General features: G+C 42.8%; 2 protein-coding genes across 6 annotated transcripts in view; both read left to right on the top strand.

Moving 5' to 3' along the window:
• LOC147027472 (uncharacterized) overlaps positions 1-11,827 on the top strand; it is a 144,494-nt gene extending 132,667 nt beyond the window's left edge. For 4 of the 5 annotated variants that reach the window (XM_085876926.1, XM_085876923.1, XM_085876925.1 and 1 more), the window contains 2 exons: positions 882-939; positions 10,663-11,827. In XM_085876926.1, coding sequence (XP_085733052.1) covers positions 882-939; positions 10,663-10,994 — 390 coding nt within the window. In that variant the 3' untranslated portion in view covers positions 10,995-11,827. The remainder of the gene's footprint in view (positions 1-881; positions 940-10,662) is intronic. The other variant, XM_085876924.1, reaches the window with a different exon arrangement.
• Positions 11,828-12,588: 761 nt separating this feature from the next.
• Positions 12,589-15,610, top strand: part of LOC147027470 (uncharacterized) — a 97,003-nt gene continuing 93,981 nt past the window's right edge. Inside the window, exon 1 of the mRNA XM_085876915.1 lies at positions 12,589-15,610. This exon is cut by the window's right edge and continues 367 nt beyond it. The gene's annotated coding sequence lies outside the window, so the exon portion shown is untranslated.

Below are 15,610 nucleotides of genomic sequence, written 5' to 3'. Positions count from 1 at the left end.
ATGAATCGTGACCCCCATCCCCCCCTACCCCCATTATGGAAAATGGAGATGGATACTTTGAGAACTGGGAGGACTCTGTTCCACCTTAAACCCACCCACACGTGTGAAGGGAGCAGCCAACAACACACACAGGCTAATGGAGGTCGATACTTTGAAACCTGGTCGCTCTTCGGTCCACCACCTGAAACCCGTCCACGTGTGGAGATAGCAGCCAATAACAGCAACATACATACATCCACACATCCGTACACACATGGAGGTGGACACTGAGACCTGGAAGGGCTCCGTTCCACCTTCTGAAACCTGCATATGGAGATAGCAACTGACAACACACACACACACACACACACACACACACACACACACACACACACACACACACACACACACACACACACACACACACACACACACACACACACACACACACACACACACACACACACGTACATGAGAACACCCACTGGACTTGACTTCAAACACAGCCCCTGAGTTTGTGGGGAATCATTCTGGGTACCATCATTTTTGCCTCCCTCCATGCCATTTTTCCTCCTCAAATTGCTCCAACCTTTTGTGTTCTTATCCTCGCTCTTCCCTTCCTCCCTCTTCAATTCTTGTTTGTTTTCTCAACCCCTCTCCTCACCTGTCACCTTTCCTTGAGTATGTTATAAAGAGCTGTTCCTTTTAAATAATGTATGCATTACTGATATTGCATAGACCATGTCTTGTACAATCGTTTTTTTCACACTTTCTTCAGTTGTTTTTGGGGACGGTAGGGAGGGGGTAATTGATTAACAATTTTTTTGTTAATCAATTTTCAATTCATTGAAAACATCTTATTGCGATAAAAAAACTAACGAGTGCTTTTAAATGTGTTTCAGCGAAAGGGAGGGGATGCCATGGAGTTCTACCCTCAAAATGGACCTCATGAAGATCAGGGTGAGATAGATATCCATGTGACCTCTATGCTGTTGCTCATATTAGTGTTGTGCATTACCTGGTTTGAATGGAGTTTGGTGCTGCTCGTGACCATCAATGAGACCATAAATTGTTTACGAGGGGTAAATGCCATTCTAAAGATCCCTAAAGATGCAATGAGACCAAGCCTGTGCTGTCATACTTCGTCCTTGATGTGTAGTTGCATGGACTCCGACTTACGAACGAGTTGCCTCCGAACAATCATTCTCAAGTCGGGTGTTCGTAAGTCGTGGAGAAGAATTCTCAATTCCTCCTGTACATTTGAGTCATTAATTAAAACAAAAACATTTGCGCAAATGGAGAATCGTGGTGGAAAGGGGGTAACACAACAAGCAGCACACTCTTTCCCTGACTCTGCAGTACATGGAAACTTTGAATTCTTAAATAGTATTCAGAATGGCACCAAGGCTGACGTTTTGGGGTTCAGCGGAGAAATCACTCACCGCCTTGTTACAGTTAAAATGCAGGGTTAGCTTAATCTCGATGGGCTAAGGAATATTTATGACCTGAAGGTTGGTGGGAGTTCTGGACATTACCTTCACACACATTCCATTTAAGCGACTGTTTCCAGCCAGACTTTCAGACACCAATATATAATTATTTATACATAAGAATCCCTTAATAAGCTAAATAGAATAATAGATGATTCTATTATACTGAATAGAGATTAAAGATTATTTGGAAGGCCAATCTGTTTTTGAGGAACAAGGGGTATTTTAGATCCTCATGGAGGATCTCTTAGTCTTACTCACGTTGTTGTTCTTGTGGACTTTTTTGTTTCACAGCCTACAGTTTTCATCGAAACTTCCTGAAACTTGGCGTATATATGTAAAAATACCCTGCGCAAAAATACCCTAAAAATACCCTTCGACAACCAAACCAACAATCTCCGATTTTGAAAATTCCTCTGAGCAAAAACGTTATGACGTCAAAATATCTCCGCTAATGGTAATCGCCGAAAAAATTATCTCCGAAACTAGGCAAGCTTTTTGAATTCTGTTTGCGGGAATCAAACAGGGCATTAGCAGAGATGAATTACCGCACATATGATACATCACTATGATGTCATTCCTATTTTTTGACATTTTTTGTTTCACAACCCAGAGTTTTCATCGGATCTTCGTGAAACTTGCCATGTATATGCAGAAAGCCCACGCGCAGGCAGTAACCATCTCCGATTTTGGAAATTCTTCCTAGAAAAAAAATTGACGTCATATCGCCGCTATTATGGGAATCGCCTATACCATTATCTCCGAAACTTGGCAAGCTGTTTGAATTTTCTTTGTGGGAATCAAGCCGGGCATTGGCACAGATAATTTATCGCAAACCTGATACATCACAATGACGTCATATTCGTTTTTATGATGTCATCATTAAGAGGACGAGGATCTTAGCTCATTCGAGCTTGTTAGTGAGCAGATTGATTAATTATCTTACAATAAAGAAAAAATATAACGTCATTTAAAATGCAAATATATTATTAAAATAGATACATGTTCAAGTGCATAGATGTTAATCATGTTTTATTTGAGTGCATTTCCCATTAAGGGGTTGTAACAATACATTGTGCTAAAAACTAAAAACATTTACTTTTTCAAGTTAATTATCAATCAAGTTTAATTGGCAACATTTTTATTTTTATTTTTTATCAACCTTAAAACCCACTATGCTAATTTTGGAGAAATTTGCATCGACAGTCGGAACTCAATTTCCCATGCACTCTGTTATAAATGGTGGTTCGGTTCGACAACCAAGCCAAGATAGCTATTTAGTACATTATTTAACATGTAATTAAGCTGAAACATTGTAAATTTGCAATAAATGACAGTACATAATACTTCAATCTATTTTTTGGGATTGGCAATAAAACCAGTCTTTTGTTTTGTTATTGGTCTTCCACCAGTTTCATAGGAGGGGATTATAGGTTTGCTCTCCGTCTGTCTGTCCGACCTGTGGTTTTTCAGACTTTTTTCATGTACCCTTTAACTAAAATATTTGACTGAAACCTAGTGTATGGCTTTATATATTATAAGTTACAGAACAAGTTCTACTTTCATGGTGTTTTGTCACTTTTTCACAGAATTGTGCCCTGTTTAAACTTAGAAAATATCATATTATACATGGGTCAGTGTTCCATTGCCCCGACTCCACCCCACTGCTTTACACCCATTGGCTGGACAGTCGGCCTGACTCCACCCCAATAAAATCATGTGCCACCATTGCAGGAAGTAGTATAGATTGGCAGGCCTCAGACCTTAGGCCTGGGTGTTAGTCCATGGCCCAGTGCAGTTGGAATGATCCCAGGTATAGAACCACAATGTATTATTATATACTAGCAAATACCACCTGTCATTTCATTGACGGGAATACTAAGTGTCGGGAGAAAAAGAGGGGGGGGGAGAGAGAGGTGAGAGGAGGGGTGGGGGAAGGGAAGCGAGAGGAGGAGTGGGGGAAGGGAAGGCAGATGTGCGGTGGAGCGTTGATTACGATTCATACTGTTTCATCAAAATGATTCTAAAAAGAATAACATTGAAGATGGAAACAAAATGACTGAAATCCACTTTTTACTGGTCATATCATAAATACCACCTGGAGACAAACACAGTCGAGACAAAATCACCGCCCAGACATGTCAGGAGACAGAGAGACAAAGAGGAGAGGGGTGGGGGGAGTTAGAAGAGAGGAAATTTTAAGCTTTATGAACACACACACATACACACACCTATTTAGCAAATGTATTTTGCTTTGAAACTTACAAAGAGAAACCATATAACCTTTCTCAAAGCACACCCGGTTCATATAAAATAACCAATTACTTTAGAAACGGTCACGAGGACAAAGGAAAATGTGATCGCTCGTGCACTGTTGAATTCAAAGTTAAAATCTCCACCACCCATCATCATCACCATCATAACATACAGGATGAAACTTTGCCACTACTGCACCCTTAACCAAGCATGCGCTCACGCCCACGGAAATCCCCTTTACAGATCCAAATATACCCATATGTACCTCTACTTTGTAGCAGCTGCCTGCTGTACATCCCGATCAGGACACGAACTGCACCGCTATCAACTGCAGGGTGCTCGGCAAGTGGCTGAAGCACTCAAGCAAGCACTCCAATTAAATGGTTGATGAGGAATAGCTGGCTTGGCAAGCTGATTGGGAATGGCAAATACCCGCAAAAAAAACGAAATGTCGCCGATTTCTTAATGTTTTCAGATTTCACTCCAGATCAAGTTATTTCGTCCACGTGATCCTCGGCCACCTCGCTGTCTGGGGTCTTAAAGCGTTTCCTGGGTAACCTCGCTGGGGTTTGAAGCCGCCATGTTTTTTTGGCCTGCTCAACCTTACCTTTACTTGGAACAGGCCGCAATGATTTCTTAACGATAAAGTTTTTTTTTTCCACTTTCCTCACTCACATCGAATTCCTGTTCATCATAGCTACAAATCGTTGTGTACATCACTTTTGCAAGTAGTATAAGCTTTCAAATTAGGAGCTTGGAGCGATTTCATGTACTGTATTATGAGATGATCTTCCAGGATCTACTCTCATGGGCTAATTGAAGTATATCATCAAAATATTATTTTCACTTTTTCGGATCGGATATCGTCCGGACGAAATAAATGTCGAAATCTGTTAATTTAAACAAATAACGAGTCTTATAACCAAGCCGATATATATACCTCTTTACTTCAAGCAAGGCAATGTTCCCTCTTCAATATATCCACAAGAAAATGTGTTATTTCCAAAGCATTAAACTTATCTTTTTCAACTGTTTGGAGAATTGTATTGAGTGAACAAATTAACCAGCTTCATTGAGCTTTATGATTTAATGCATTCACTGCAAGACCGCACGTCCTGTCCCACAGAGGGACTGCCGATTCATACCGTCTGCCAGATCTGTGTCTATTTTTAGATGTTTCGCAATGTGCTCCACAGGGAATCAAAGCAAATCTGTTTTTTAAAAAAATGGATGTGAAAAAAAAAAGTTGTCACGTTTGTGCGGACCGCGAACGATGTACCACGTGACGTGTTTACAGACAAGCAGGCAAAATTGCGGATTTTCTGCAAGGTTTATGTCACTTGCAATTGAATTTTGTGATATCTCCAGTGTTATTCTGCATTAAGCTGCAACTCTTTTTCTAGATGGTCATTTTATTTCATCAATTCATTTTTTTTCATCAACTGCTGCGTGTGCAGTGAAGATGGGCTTTAAAGTTAATGGGATCCTTTATGGCATGCAGCGACATCCTGGCCAACCGTTCCTTATCAACCATTCAATTAGAGTGCTTACCAGAGACTCAGAGATCATTTATCAAGAGCAGGAATAGGACTGGGACCAGAACTGCATTGGGGTACTCTACCCTTGACAGGGAGAGGAGATGAAAGCATTCCGTTGAATGCCACACTTTGGCTACGGGAGTAGAGGAAGTCAGTAAGCCACGTGTGGAATTGGCCTTGGACGCCATAGGCAGGAAGCTTGGGAGAGCAATGCGGGATGCCTGACTGTATCAAAAGCACGAGTTATCTCCAGAGACGGCCATGATCTCACGTCAGACATTGAGGACCTCCATCCATGGTTGGGTAAGTTGAAGCAGCATTTCCATGGTGGATTGACCTGGTCTGAAACCAAATTGGTAATCTCAGATGAGGCTGTTGTGGAAGAGGATTTCATATCAACTTCGATGATGTATTCCGTGACCTAGCTGATGATTCTGGTCGTAACCTGATAGGTCTGTAGTTGAGGAGTTTTTGAACCTTTTTACCTCCGCCAGCAAAGGTTGTGGACCGATTTAGACAAAATTTGGTGGGGATATTGGGTGTGTGAGGACGACAAAATGATTAGATTTTGGTGAAGATCCGGATACTGGAATTTTTCAAGTGATTCTTCAGCATTTAGAGATGGATCCAAAAACGATATATAGCATGATATCTCAAAAAGTTGTGGACGGATTCAGACGAAACTTTGTGTCCAGGTTGGGTGTGTGACAAGGACTAATCATTTAGATTTTGGTGAAGATCCGAATCCGGATCTAGATACGAGACTTTTCATATTCCAAATGATTCTTCACCGTTGAGAGATTGAGCCAAAAACGATATGTAACATGATATTTCAAAAAATTGTGGACGACTTGTGAGAAAACTTGATGAATGAGTTGGATAGGTGACAAGAAGCTAATTCAATTTTGGTTCAGGTCTGGATCCAGATCTGGTCTATCAGTGGGATACAAAACATAAACTGTTCAGCCTGGTGGAGGTGAGCTCCACTGGGTGCCATTCTGGTTTGTCATGCAATGATTCAGCTTCTCCTCTTATATCTACCCTTTGAGGTATTCTCCGCTGAACTCCCTCAACTACTTGTCAGACATTGCATTTCACTTATCTCAGCGACTATAATTGCTGCTCCTTGTCTTGCCTTGTTGGTGCCATTTTGGTGATTTACTCTCCATTTCGAGAAGGCACTCTGCATGTTGACCAGTGCGTACTCTCGGAGCTTTGTCTTGAGTGATTTTGGGATTCACCTTCTGAGGACTTGTTCAACGTCACTGCCTGTGTCGGCTTCACCATTTGTGCACATCCTCTGGATTTTGACCATTCCTTCAGGGCTCACCGCCGATCTTTTTCCCATTTATGACCAACTGGATTTAATTTGAGAACTGCTAGATTAAAGGGGGAACCGAACCGCTCAGACCTCCCCAACACCAATCTATCCCTTGATACCCCAAAAATAGATATGATGTGTCTCTTTCCGATTTCCGAATTATAAAGTCGGTAAATTTGTGATTAATAGTTAATCTTCTTCTTCATCAGATTAGCTGTGATGTCGAATCCGGATCATGCAGTGGACCGTCATATCTGTACTGTATACTGTATGTGTTGCATCTCCATACTATTCAACTCAAAATGCAAATAATTTGATTTTCCACAAATATGCCTAGTCGATGAGTCCTTGGTGGTTGTATTGGTAATACGAACCGAGGTAGTTTCTTGCTACACCAATGGCCGAAACATCCGAAGTTTGCCAGAAATTGGATGAGGTTCGTCTGAAATACCCAAATGTGGATCGAGCCGACAAAATGTTCGCTTTTGTGCTCAGAATATGTTGGAGAACTGTTATGAAACAACAGAGATGGCTAAATCTTGTGGTTATCCACCAAGATTGAGAGAGGATGTGGGGTGGGGTGGGGGGGGACCCTGAAAGCAAAGACTTTCAGGGTCCCCCCAGCACAACTCCCCATTCCATAATCCCCCATCAACCATCACCTCCCACAATACACACCACCATCCCACACCTTCCGCCCCTCTCCAACCATAACCTCAAAATCCTCCATCAGCCATCACCCCACAATACCCACAACTATCCCACACGCCCTCTCCCCCAAGCACCACTCCCCCTTCCACTGGAGCAGGACCTCGGCACAAACATGGCACTACAGCACGGACATGGCATCATAGCATGACATGGTACGAAACCAACATGACTCGCAGCACGAAATGTACGACATGACCAAAGGCACAAATGGCGTCCGGGGCAAGTATGAAACGTGATGATCCCATAACATACAAGACACCTGCTCAGCCTGTGACAGTGGGACAAAACTTTCATCACCAATTTTATCCGCGATATCCATCCTGTCGATGATGGGTATATCTACCGGAGTGATAAAACCGATTTATCAATGAATACAAAATCCCTCATCAACCATCAAGTGAACGAAAAACAAAACCAACGTGTGACCAGCGTTTTCATCTTCCCAACACTTCCGCCATCTTCATCCGAATCACTCGCATAAGGCTCAAAACGATACAGCTCCACAATCCCAGCAAAAGCATTTCCATCACGAATTTTGTCTCCAATCGTTTCTTTAAAATCCCACTGATCAGTTTCAACGTTCTGAGAACCTTCAGAGTTGCTCATGATGGTAGAATCGGTATCAGAGGTTGTTCGCCAAAGTGAGGGCTTGTGGAGTGGCTGGTGAGGTAGCTAATTGGATTGCAAACTGGCTTAGTGGTCGGGAGGATGTCTCGCTGGGTGGGAGGATGTAAGTAGTGGGGTACCTCAGGGATCAGTACTCGGACCATTACTAATCATGATTGACATCAATGATTTGGATAGTGGGGTGAAGAGTAAGCTTTCCAAATTTGCAGATGACACAAAGCTTGGAGGTGAGGTGGATCGCAGAGGGGGTGGTGATCAGATTCAGGAAAGTATTGATCCTTGTATAGATTGGGCAAAAGATTGGCAGATGTAATTTAACCTGAGCAAGTGTGAGGTGTTGGGGATGGGAAAGAATCATGAAAACAGAGATTACAGGATGCAAGGGGTAATTTTGGAGCATGTCACACAGGTGAAGGATCTGAGGATGGTAATAGAAACGGGAGGTAGACAGACAGCACAGTGCCAGGCAGCTACAGGTAAAGCAAATCGGGTTTTAGGCTGTATTTGGAGGGGGGGATCAATGATGTATCAAAAGAGGTGGTATTAACATTGTACAGGAATTTAGTGAGGGCCACATCTAGAATATTGTGTGCAGTTTTGGTCACCACAACTCAGGAAGGACATCGATGCCATAGAGAGAGTTCAGCGCAGGGCTGCTAGATTGATTCCGGGTCTAGGTAGACTCAGCTACGAGGAGCGGCTGAAGGAGATAGGGTTTCACACTAGAAAGGAGGCAGTTACGACGAGATATGATAGAGATGTTTAAGATAATGAAAGGTACAGATAAAATAAGTGCAGATGAATTATTCAACAGAGTAGACGGTGATAGGACCTGGGGCCATAGCTTGAGAGTTAAGATGCTAGGAAGGCAGGGAACTTTTACTCAGAGAGTAGTTAATGCATGGAACGGTCTCCCTGGAATGGTAGTGGCAGTAGAAACAGTAATTAAGTTTAAATTGGAATTGTATAGGTACCTGAAAGTTATGGAGACGGAAGGGAATGGGGATGTTGACAGGACTTTTAGGTAGCTTGAGCATTGATGGGTGATTGTGTGCATGTGTACGGAGTGCTGTTGGTGGGGGTCTCGTCAAGAGGGTGTTGTGTGGTTGATGTTGTTTGTAAGCAAGCACATTTCCCCTCCCTCAGGGGAAGAAGAAGAAGAAGAAAAAAAAATGCAAAAACTTAAAATGAATCGATTAAAAAATTTTTTTTTGCATTTTCTTCCTTGGATCTTGTGTTGATAAATCAGGATGGTGTTTGTGCAGGCATGATGGGATGAATGGCCTCCACCTGTGTTAGATTTACTTGTGAGTCAGCTTACAGCTGTATTTCTGTATGAAACGTTCGTACTTATTTAATTTGGGGATATTCTTGGGAAAGTCATTGATTGTTATCTTTAATTAATATTGTTGTGCTTACGCAAAACATTTGGGATTATTAAATAATTATAATAATGTTATCCTTCTGTCTTCTGTCGTATGTTGGTTTCACCATCGAAACAACACTTAGGGCACATCAGTGTCATTTATTTTTCTGGCATGACACCTTCTTGGCTACCGGTGCACTCGCTTGCAATGCCCTGAGGTTGACCCGAAACAAACCCCTATTAAGGATGCGAATGATGTGTCAATGATTGTGGTGCCAATAAGAGACGTAATGGACCATTATTTGCTGAGAGGAGTGACAGTTGGAGCCAAGAAGATGCGTGCTGGGGTTAGGATTAAGCTTTGGGTACGACGTCAACACGACATCCATAAAATAAAAAACAACAACCATAAACCGGAAATATTGTTTATCTGGAAATCCTTCATCCCAACCATTTCAGATAAAAGAGGTTCCACTGTATTACTTCTGTCCTTTTTCTGTCCCTCCTTTCTGACACCAAACAAATTGCTGCATATTTAACCAAGTCCTTTGTCTGACCCTTAAGTCACCAAAATGGATCCTTACCTGACATTTTCTGGAAATACAGACAGACATATAATATGCAGCACGACCATAACCAATATTTGTTATCCTCTCAAAATTACGAGCTTTTGAAATAAGTTGTGCTTTTCATCAATAACCACTGACGATTGAAAGTTTATATGGATGGAAAGATGACCGAGAGGTACCGAGAGGTTCGCCTCGAAGCTGTCTAGTCTGGGTTCGAGTCCCGACCCAGCTATAAACTGTCATCCCGGTGTTTCACAGGCAGAGTGATTCATCAATGTTTGTGCCGTCACTCAGATGGACGTTAAACGGGAGTCCCATCTGCCTGCATTACTTGGTGGACGTTAAAAACCCCATGGTGTCCTTTGTGAAGATGAGGCGAGTTATTGCTGGCACCCTGAACAAATTCCATATTCCTGCCCTAACTACTGCTGAGAAGGCAATGGCAAACTACCACTGGCAAGAATATTTAGGATAATCTTAGCGAATATACTGCTTCGGCAGCACCTGATGTACCACCGAAACAGAGCATGGTACATCAGAATCACCATTGAAAATGATAAATGTTTTTAAATATTGTTTTTCTGCATCTCGTATGTTCTAACATGTAATCCGGAAACATATGAACCTGAACTGTTTCTGTCTCACCAGCCTTGTGTTGTTGGTTCACTCCTTGCTCGTTGGTTGTGTTTATGTATGATGCATCAGCAGAATGGCAGCCAACTTGTGGTAGGTTAGTTGAGGCAAAGATCTTTGATTGCAGTGTTCAATAACTGCATTGTCTGTTTCTGCAATCTGCCGACTTCAGCAGGAAATCTCGAAGCAACGCCAGGTTATGGGCGAGAAGAACGTACTGCAGATGCTGAGACCGTACCCAGAAATGCTTTCCGTGAGCTTCGCGCAAAGCTTGAGTCGTTGGAAAATGACACCGAGGTCGGCAGTATCCTACATGAGCTGCTTGAGGAGGAGGAGTTGCGGAATGGAAGGTCATTGCCAAGAGAATTGTTGCACAATGTCCAGCAGGACCTCGCCTGCCTGGCACAGACTTTGATAAATGGCCTACAAAAGGTGAACCAGGCCCAAAGCCTATTGTTTAGCACTTTGTATCTGCAGGAGCAGAAGGACATTGCACCCGAGTGAACATCATCGAGGAAAGAGAATTCAAGTGCAAATGAACTCTTCGTAGTCATATAGATTCTTGGGGGAAACATTTCAGCACCAAGGTTGCCATCATGGGGAAGATTTTTCGACACCACTCAGTCGGATTCTTGAATCTGTTCAACTCTTACCCATTCAAGTGGAAGGTTCGAGACTATTAGACGATAATGACGTATTTTTTTTTGTTGTTTGTGTTTTTTTTAATCATGAAAGTGGATGGTAACTAATGCAGTTTCCTTCTGGAGGTGAGGTCACAAAATTGACTTCATGATCGCCACTCCATCGTCTTGGATCGACGTCGTTTGGTAGTCGTTTATCCTGATGTGCTTGTTTTATTGATCTTATGCTCAGCCATGTCTGCTAACTATGCTGTTTATTGTTAATAATCGATGTAATGTTAATCTGCGATATGTTCGTTCTTCAAACGTTGTTCATCTATATTGCAATGGTTCAACATGTCATCCATGTTAAACTGTTTTATGAAATGTATCAATTGCAACTTTGTGCAAAGGAAGTTTTTGGCTTTGTTTAGCAGTTTCCAATTTCACAATGCCATTTTTAGTTGAACCAATTATGGGGTTAACTTCAGCTCGCATCACTCAGCCATTTGGTTTGTTTTCCGGACCAACATTGATACCCACATTTTACTTCTTCAGTGATAAATGTCCAATCACATCTGCTTTTTTTTTTCTTTTTTTCTTCATTTCAGCGTCTTTCTTTTTAATACAGTGTGAGTACCAATCTGTAGATTTATAAATAAATATCCTCTTGTGTGTAAATTACTTTTATCAAACAAGAATCTGTTTCTCATCTCAGCTATTGTCTCTCTCTTTATTGGTGCCGATCTACCGCCTGCCCTCTGGTGCAAGCTTATCGAAACAAATGTGCATCAACTCGATTTGTACATGACAAGCGATGAAAAGGTTTTGAGCAATATTGTCTCCACGTGAAGGCCATGAATAATATCCTGCAGCTGCAAATATTTTCAGGCCTCTTAATGAACCAGACTCCCAACTTCCATTTGACTGAGAGAGTTCAAACACCTTGTCCTTCCATCTTCGATATGCAAATTACCTTTTGAAAGCAAAGCTTGATAAAAGGCACCTTGGCCCATCATGCCAATTCCTTATCCACACCCCACAACTCACCGACTTTTTGTGCTAATGACGCAGCGAGTCCAAATCAGGTGATTTGGCAAGGATACTGGCACAGGTTCAGACTCTGAATGATAGCAAGGGATCGTTAACATCCAAAACATAACTGCAGATACGACAGCAAAGGGTAACATGCTGTGAGATCCAGCATGCCGGCAGGCTGGCCCTTTTAAGTTTTTTTTTCACCCAGTTGGTGATCGATCCCAAACGAGAAAGTCTGATGGCAAGGACCCCACCTTTTGAGCTGCATTCCCATCTTCAACAACTTTCAAGGACTCCTCCACAATGGAAAAAAGATTCCAGCTTTATATGAATATATATATATATATATATATATATATATATATATATATATATATATATATATATATATATATATATATATATATATATATATATATATATATATATATATATATATATATATATTGTTGCGGAAATGGCCCTTGGTTTGTTACTAAATATAGGATTAGCCCAGATCCCCCATTAAATGCATGTTTAGCCAGGTTGTTTGGTAATTTGACGTTACATGTGTGTCGGGAGGTGTCACAGGCTGTTATTTGTTTGTGCAGTGGTGGTGGACCGAGAGATTCTTCTTCCTTCCTTCCTCTCTCCAGACAATAGCCCTGCCCAGCGCTGAGAGGGGGAGTGGCCAGAAAAGAGGAAGTGAAACTGAGAGGCCATGAGCGCCGAAAAGAGGAAGTGAAACTGAGAGGCCATGAGCACCGAAAAGAGGAAGTGAAACTGAGAGGCCATGAGCACCGAAAAGAGGAAGTGAAACTGAAAGACAACGAGCCCTGAAAAGAGGAAGTGAAACTGGAGAAGTAAAAAACTGCAGTCGGCTTTGAGGCGAGGAGAAAAAGAAAAGCCAGTGGTGCGATCGGGAGAGAGAGAGAGAAACTGAACCTGGGCGTGCCGGGTCTGCCTTCTGTGGCCTGGAGAAGCGAGCCAGGGCCGAAGGAAAGGCAGCGAAAGGACTGCATGAGGTCTGTCTGCCCTCAGCTGGATGAGAGACGACTGGTGGGAGTCGTGATCTGCTGTGTAGGGGACGGCTGTGTCTGTCTGCGATCTGCTTCATGAAGGAGGCCTGGTGAACAGGCCAGGCCTGGACTTGTATGCTGGACCTTGTGTGAAACCAGCTGAAACCCACCATCGATCTGATGGTATTGTGCCCTCGACCGGGGTCATAACGTGCAGAGGCCGCGTGCGTGGGCGGTGCGACAAAGGAGGATGAGTGCCATTTTTGCCACGCGGCATGCTCGAGCTTGGGGCTCGAATCCATGGACATCCGCTTGTCACAAGCCACATTCGTGCTGTTGACGCTTTCCTCTCATCCATGAAACATCACCAAGTACTCTGTCTTGTCTGCATGCTGTCCATGTCTTGTTTGTATGTCGTTTACGGCTTATCTCATTAGGGACCCCTTCAAAACCCGTAATCCATATCTCCCGAGTTAAGAACGGGTTATAGATTAATTAAAACATTGTCGTGAATGTTTTGCTTGTGTCGTGTTCCCCGATGTCCCCAATAAATCTGACTGATTTGTATGAAGTTGCCGCTTTGGGTTTGTTCGTGCCGCGCTGAGAAACAATTCGCTCAATTTGGTTTTTAAACGAAAATGGTTACAGACTGGTAGACTCCGCTCGGTCTCTGACAAAACCAGTCTGAAACCGGGGTATATTCCCCCAGCTGGCAAGGTACAGGTGTATTTTGGTATCGTGGTTCGAGACGCGTAACCCAAGAATTGTGCCGAACCAGCCAGCGTTATAACCCCGGAGACGGCGGTGGTTAGGGTTGCGCTGAATCTGTAACATTTGGCTGTCAACCAGCGATTGACATCACTCGTCCGAATTCTTAACACTGGGGTCAAGAGTCTGGTGCGAATCCCGCCACCGCTGAATCTATAACAATGGCAGTCAGGAGTGGGGATGTGAACCCATCCACCCCCATAAATTTGCAGGACACCGATTCAACAACATCTGGTGTCGTTCGCACCTCGAACATTGGTTACGAGAGGTGCGGAAAAAAAAATGTCGCTCGCAAATTCCAAATTTGCTTTGATTTTATTTTGAGCGGATCGGGTGTAAAACTTCGAAATTATAAAGAAAAATGGAGTCGCAAAATGGCGGCACGGCTCCACCTCAGCGTGACACGAAGCGGGAGAGTGTTACGATGAATAGCGTAACGAACCGCACAGCACGAAGAAAACGCTCACGCCCACCGGTTCAAACCACGTGGACACGGTATGCGCCATGGCAAACGAATCAGGATGCCAACGCGTACATTGGTGAGATTCATACACTATTGTCGGATACCTTGGAACAGGTGGAGTGTGGGAATGATATAGAGGAGTTACAAATTAAATTGGATGAGGCACTACGTCATGCAGACGAGGTTCAGGAAAATTATGTGCACGCGGAGTCACAACAATTGGCCGATGCACAGGAACGAATTAGGGGGCTGGAAAAGGACTTAGCCAACACAGTCGAGGAACTACATGGAGAAACGACGAAAGTAGAGTGGTATGCCCGTAATGAGGAGTGCTTTACCAGTTGGGTGTTGGAACTTGAGAAGAGCGAACTGAACAAAAGAATAGGGGAGGAGCAAATTAGTAACTCCCAGGATAGGAAGAGCTTGGAGGAAGAATGGAAAACAAAGCTGGAAAAGGAAAAACAGGAACACGATTTGGAATTGAAACAACTGAAGGAAGAGGTAAGATCAGGCAATCAGAGAAGAGAAAGCCCACAACGGAAGAAAAAAAGAGGAGAGAAATATCTGGAGGAAAGGAAGGAAGAATTGTTGGAAAAGTGAGAACAGCTTTGGAATTCGGAGTGCAGGGGAAATATACTGGCACATGAACTGGAAATTAACGAGGAATACGGTAAGAGAATGGACGAATTGAGGAAGGAAGCATGCGAAAGAGGTGTGGAGATGAGCAAGGAATTATGGGAAAAAGCTTCTGAGTTACAGAAACACCGGAACAAAGAGCGGGAATTACAAAACGAGCTGAGGATGTTAAGAGAGGAAAGAAAGAGAACGGAGAATGAAATGTTAAGGAACCACACTGCAGGTCGAACAGTTAGAAGCCAAAGCAAGATTAAAGAATGAGATGGAAGAAAGAGTGGTGAAAGAACAATGAATGAAGCAGGAAAGGGAAATCAATCAATTGAGGGAAACCACGAGATTGGAGAAGGAAGAACAAGAGAGACGGTGGGATAGGAAACAAAAAGAAGATGAATTTGAAATTGACCAACTGAAGGAGAGAGCAAGGTTGGAGTACGCAGAGATAGTAAAAGAACAAGGAATGAAGCAGGAAAGGGAAATCAATCAATTGAGGGAAACGGCGAGATTGGAGAATGAAGAACAAGAGAGACGGTGGAATTGGAAACAAAAAGAATATGAATTTGAAATTGAACAACTGAAGGAGAGAGCAAGGTTGGAGTA

This window comes from Eptatretus burgeri, chromosome 4 (assembly GCF_056783735.1).
Source record: "Eptatretus burgeri isolate ZD-2024b chromosome 4, Ebu_testis_v1, whole genome shotgun sequence".
In the NCBI taxonomy this organism is placed as follows: domain Eukaryota; kingdom Metazoa; phylum Chordata; class Myxini; order Myxiniformes; family Myxinidae; genus Eptatretus; species Eptatretus burgeri.
Note: the sequence above shows the minus strand (reverse complement) of the source record. Positions and strands in the feature narration are given on the sequence as shown.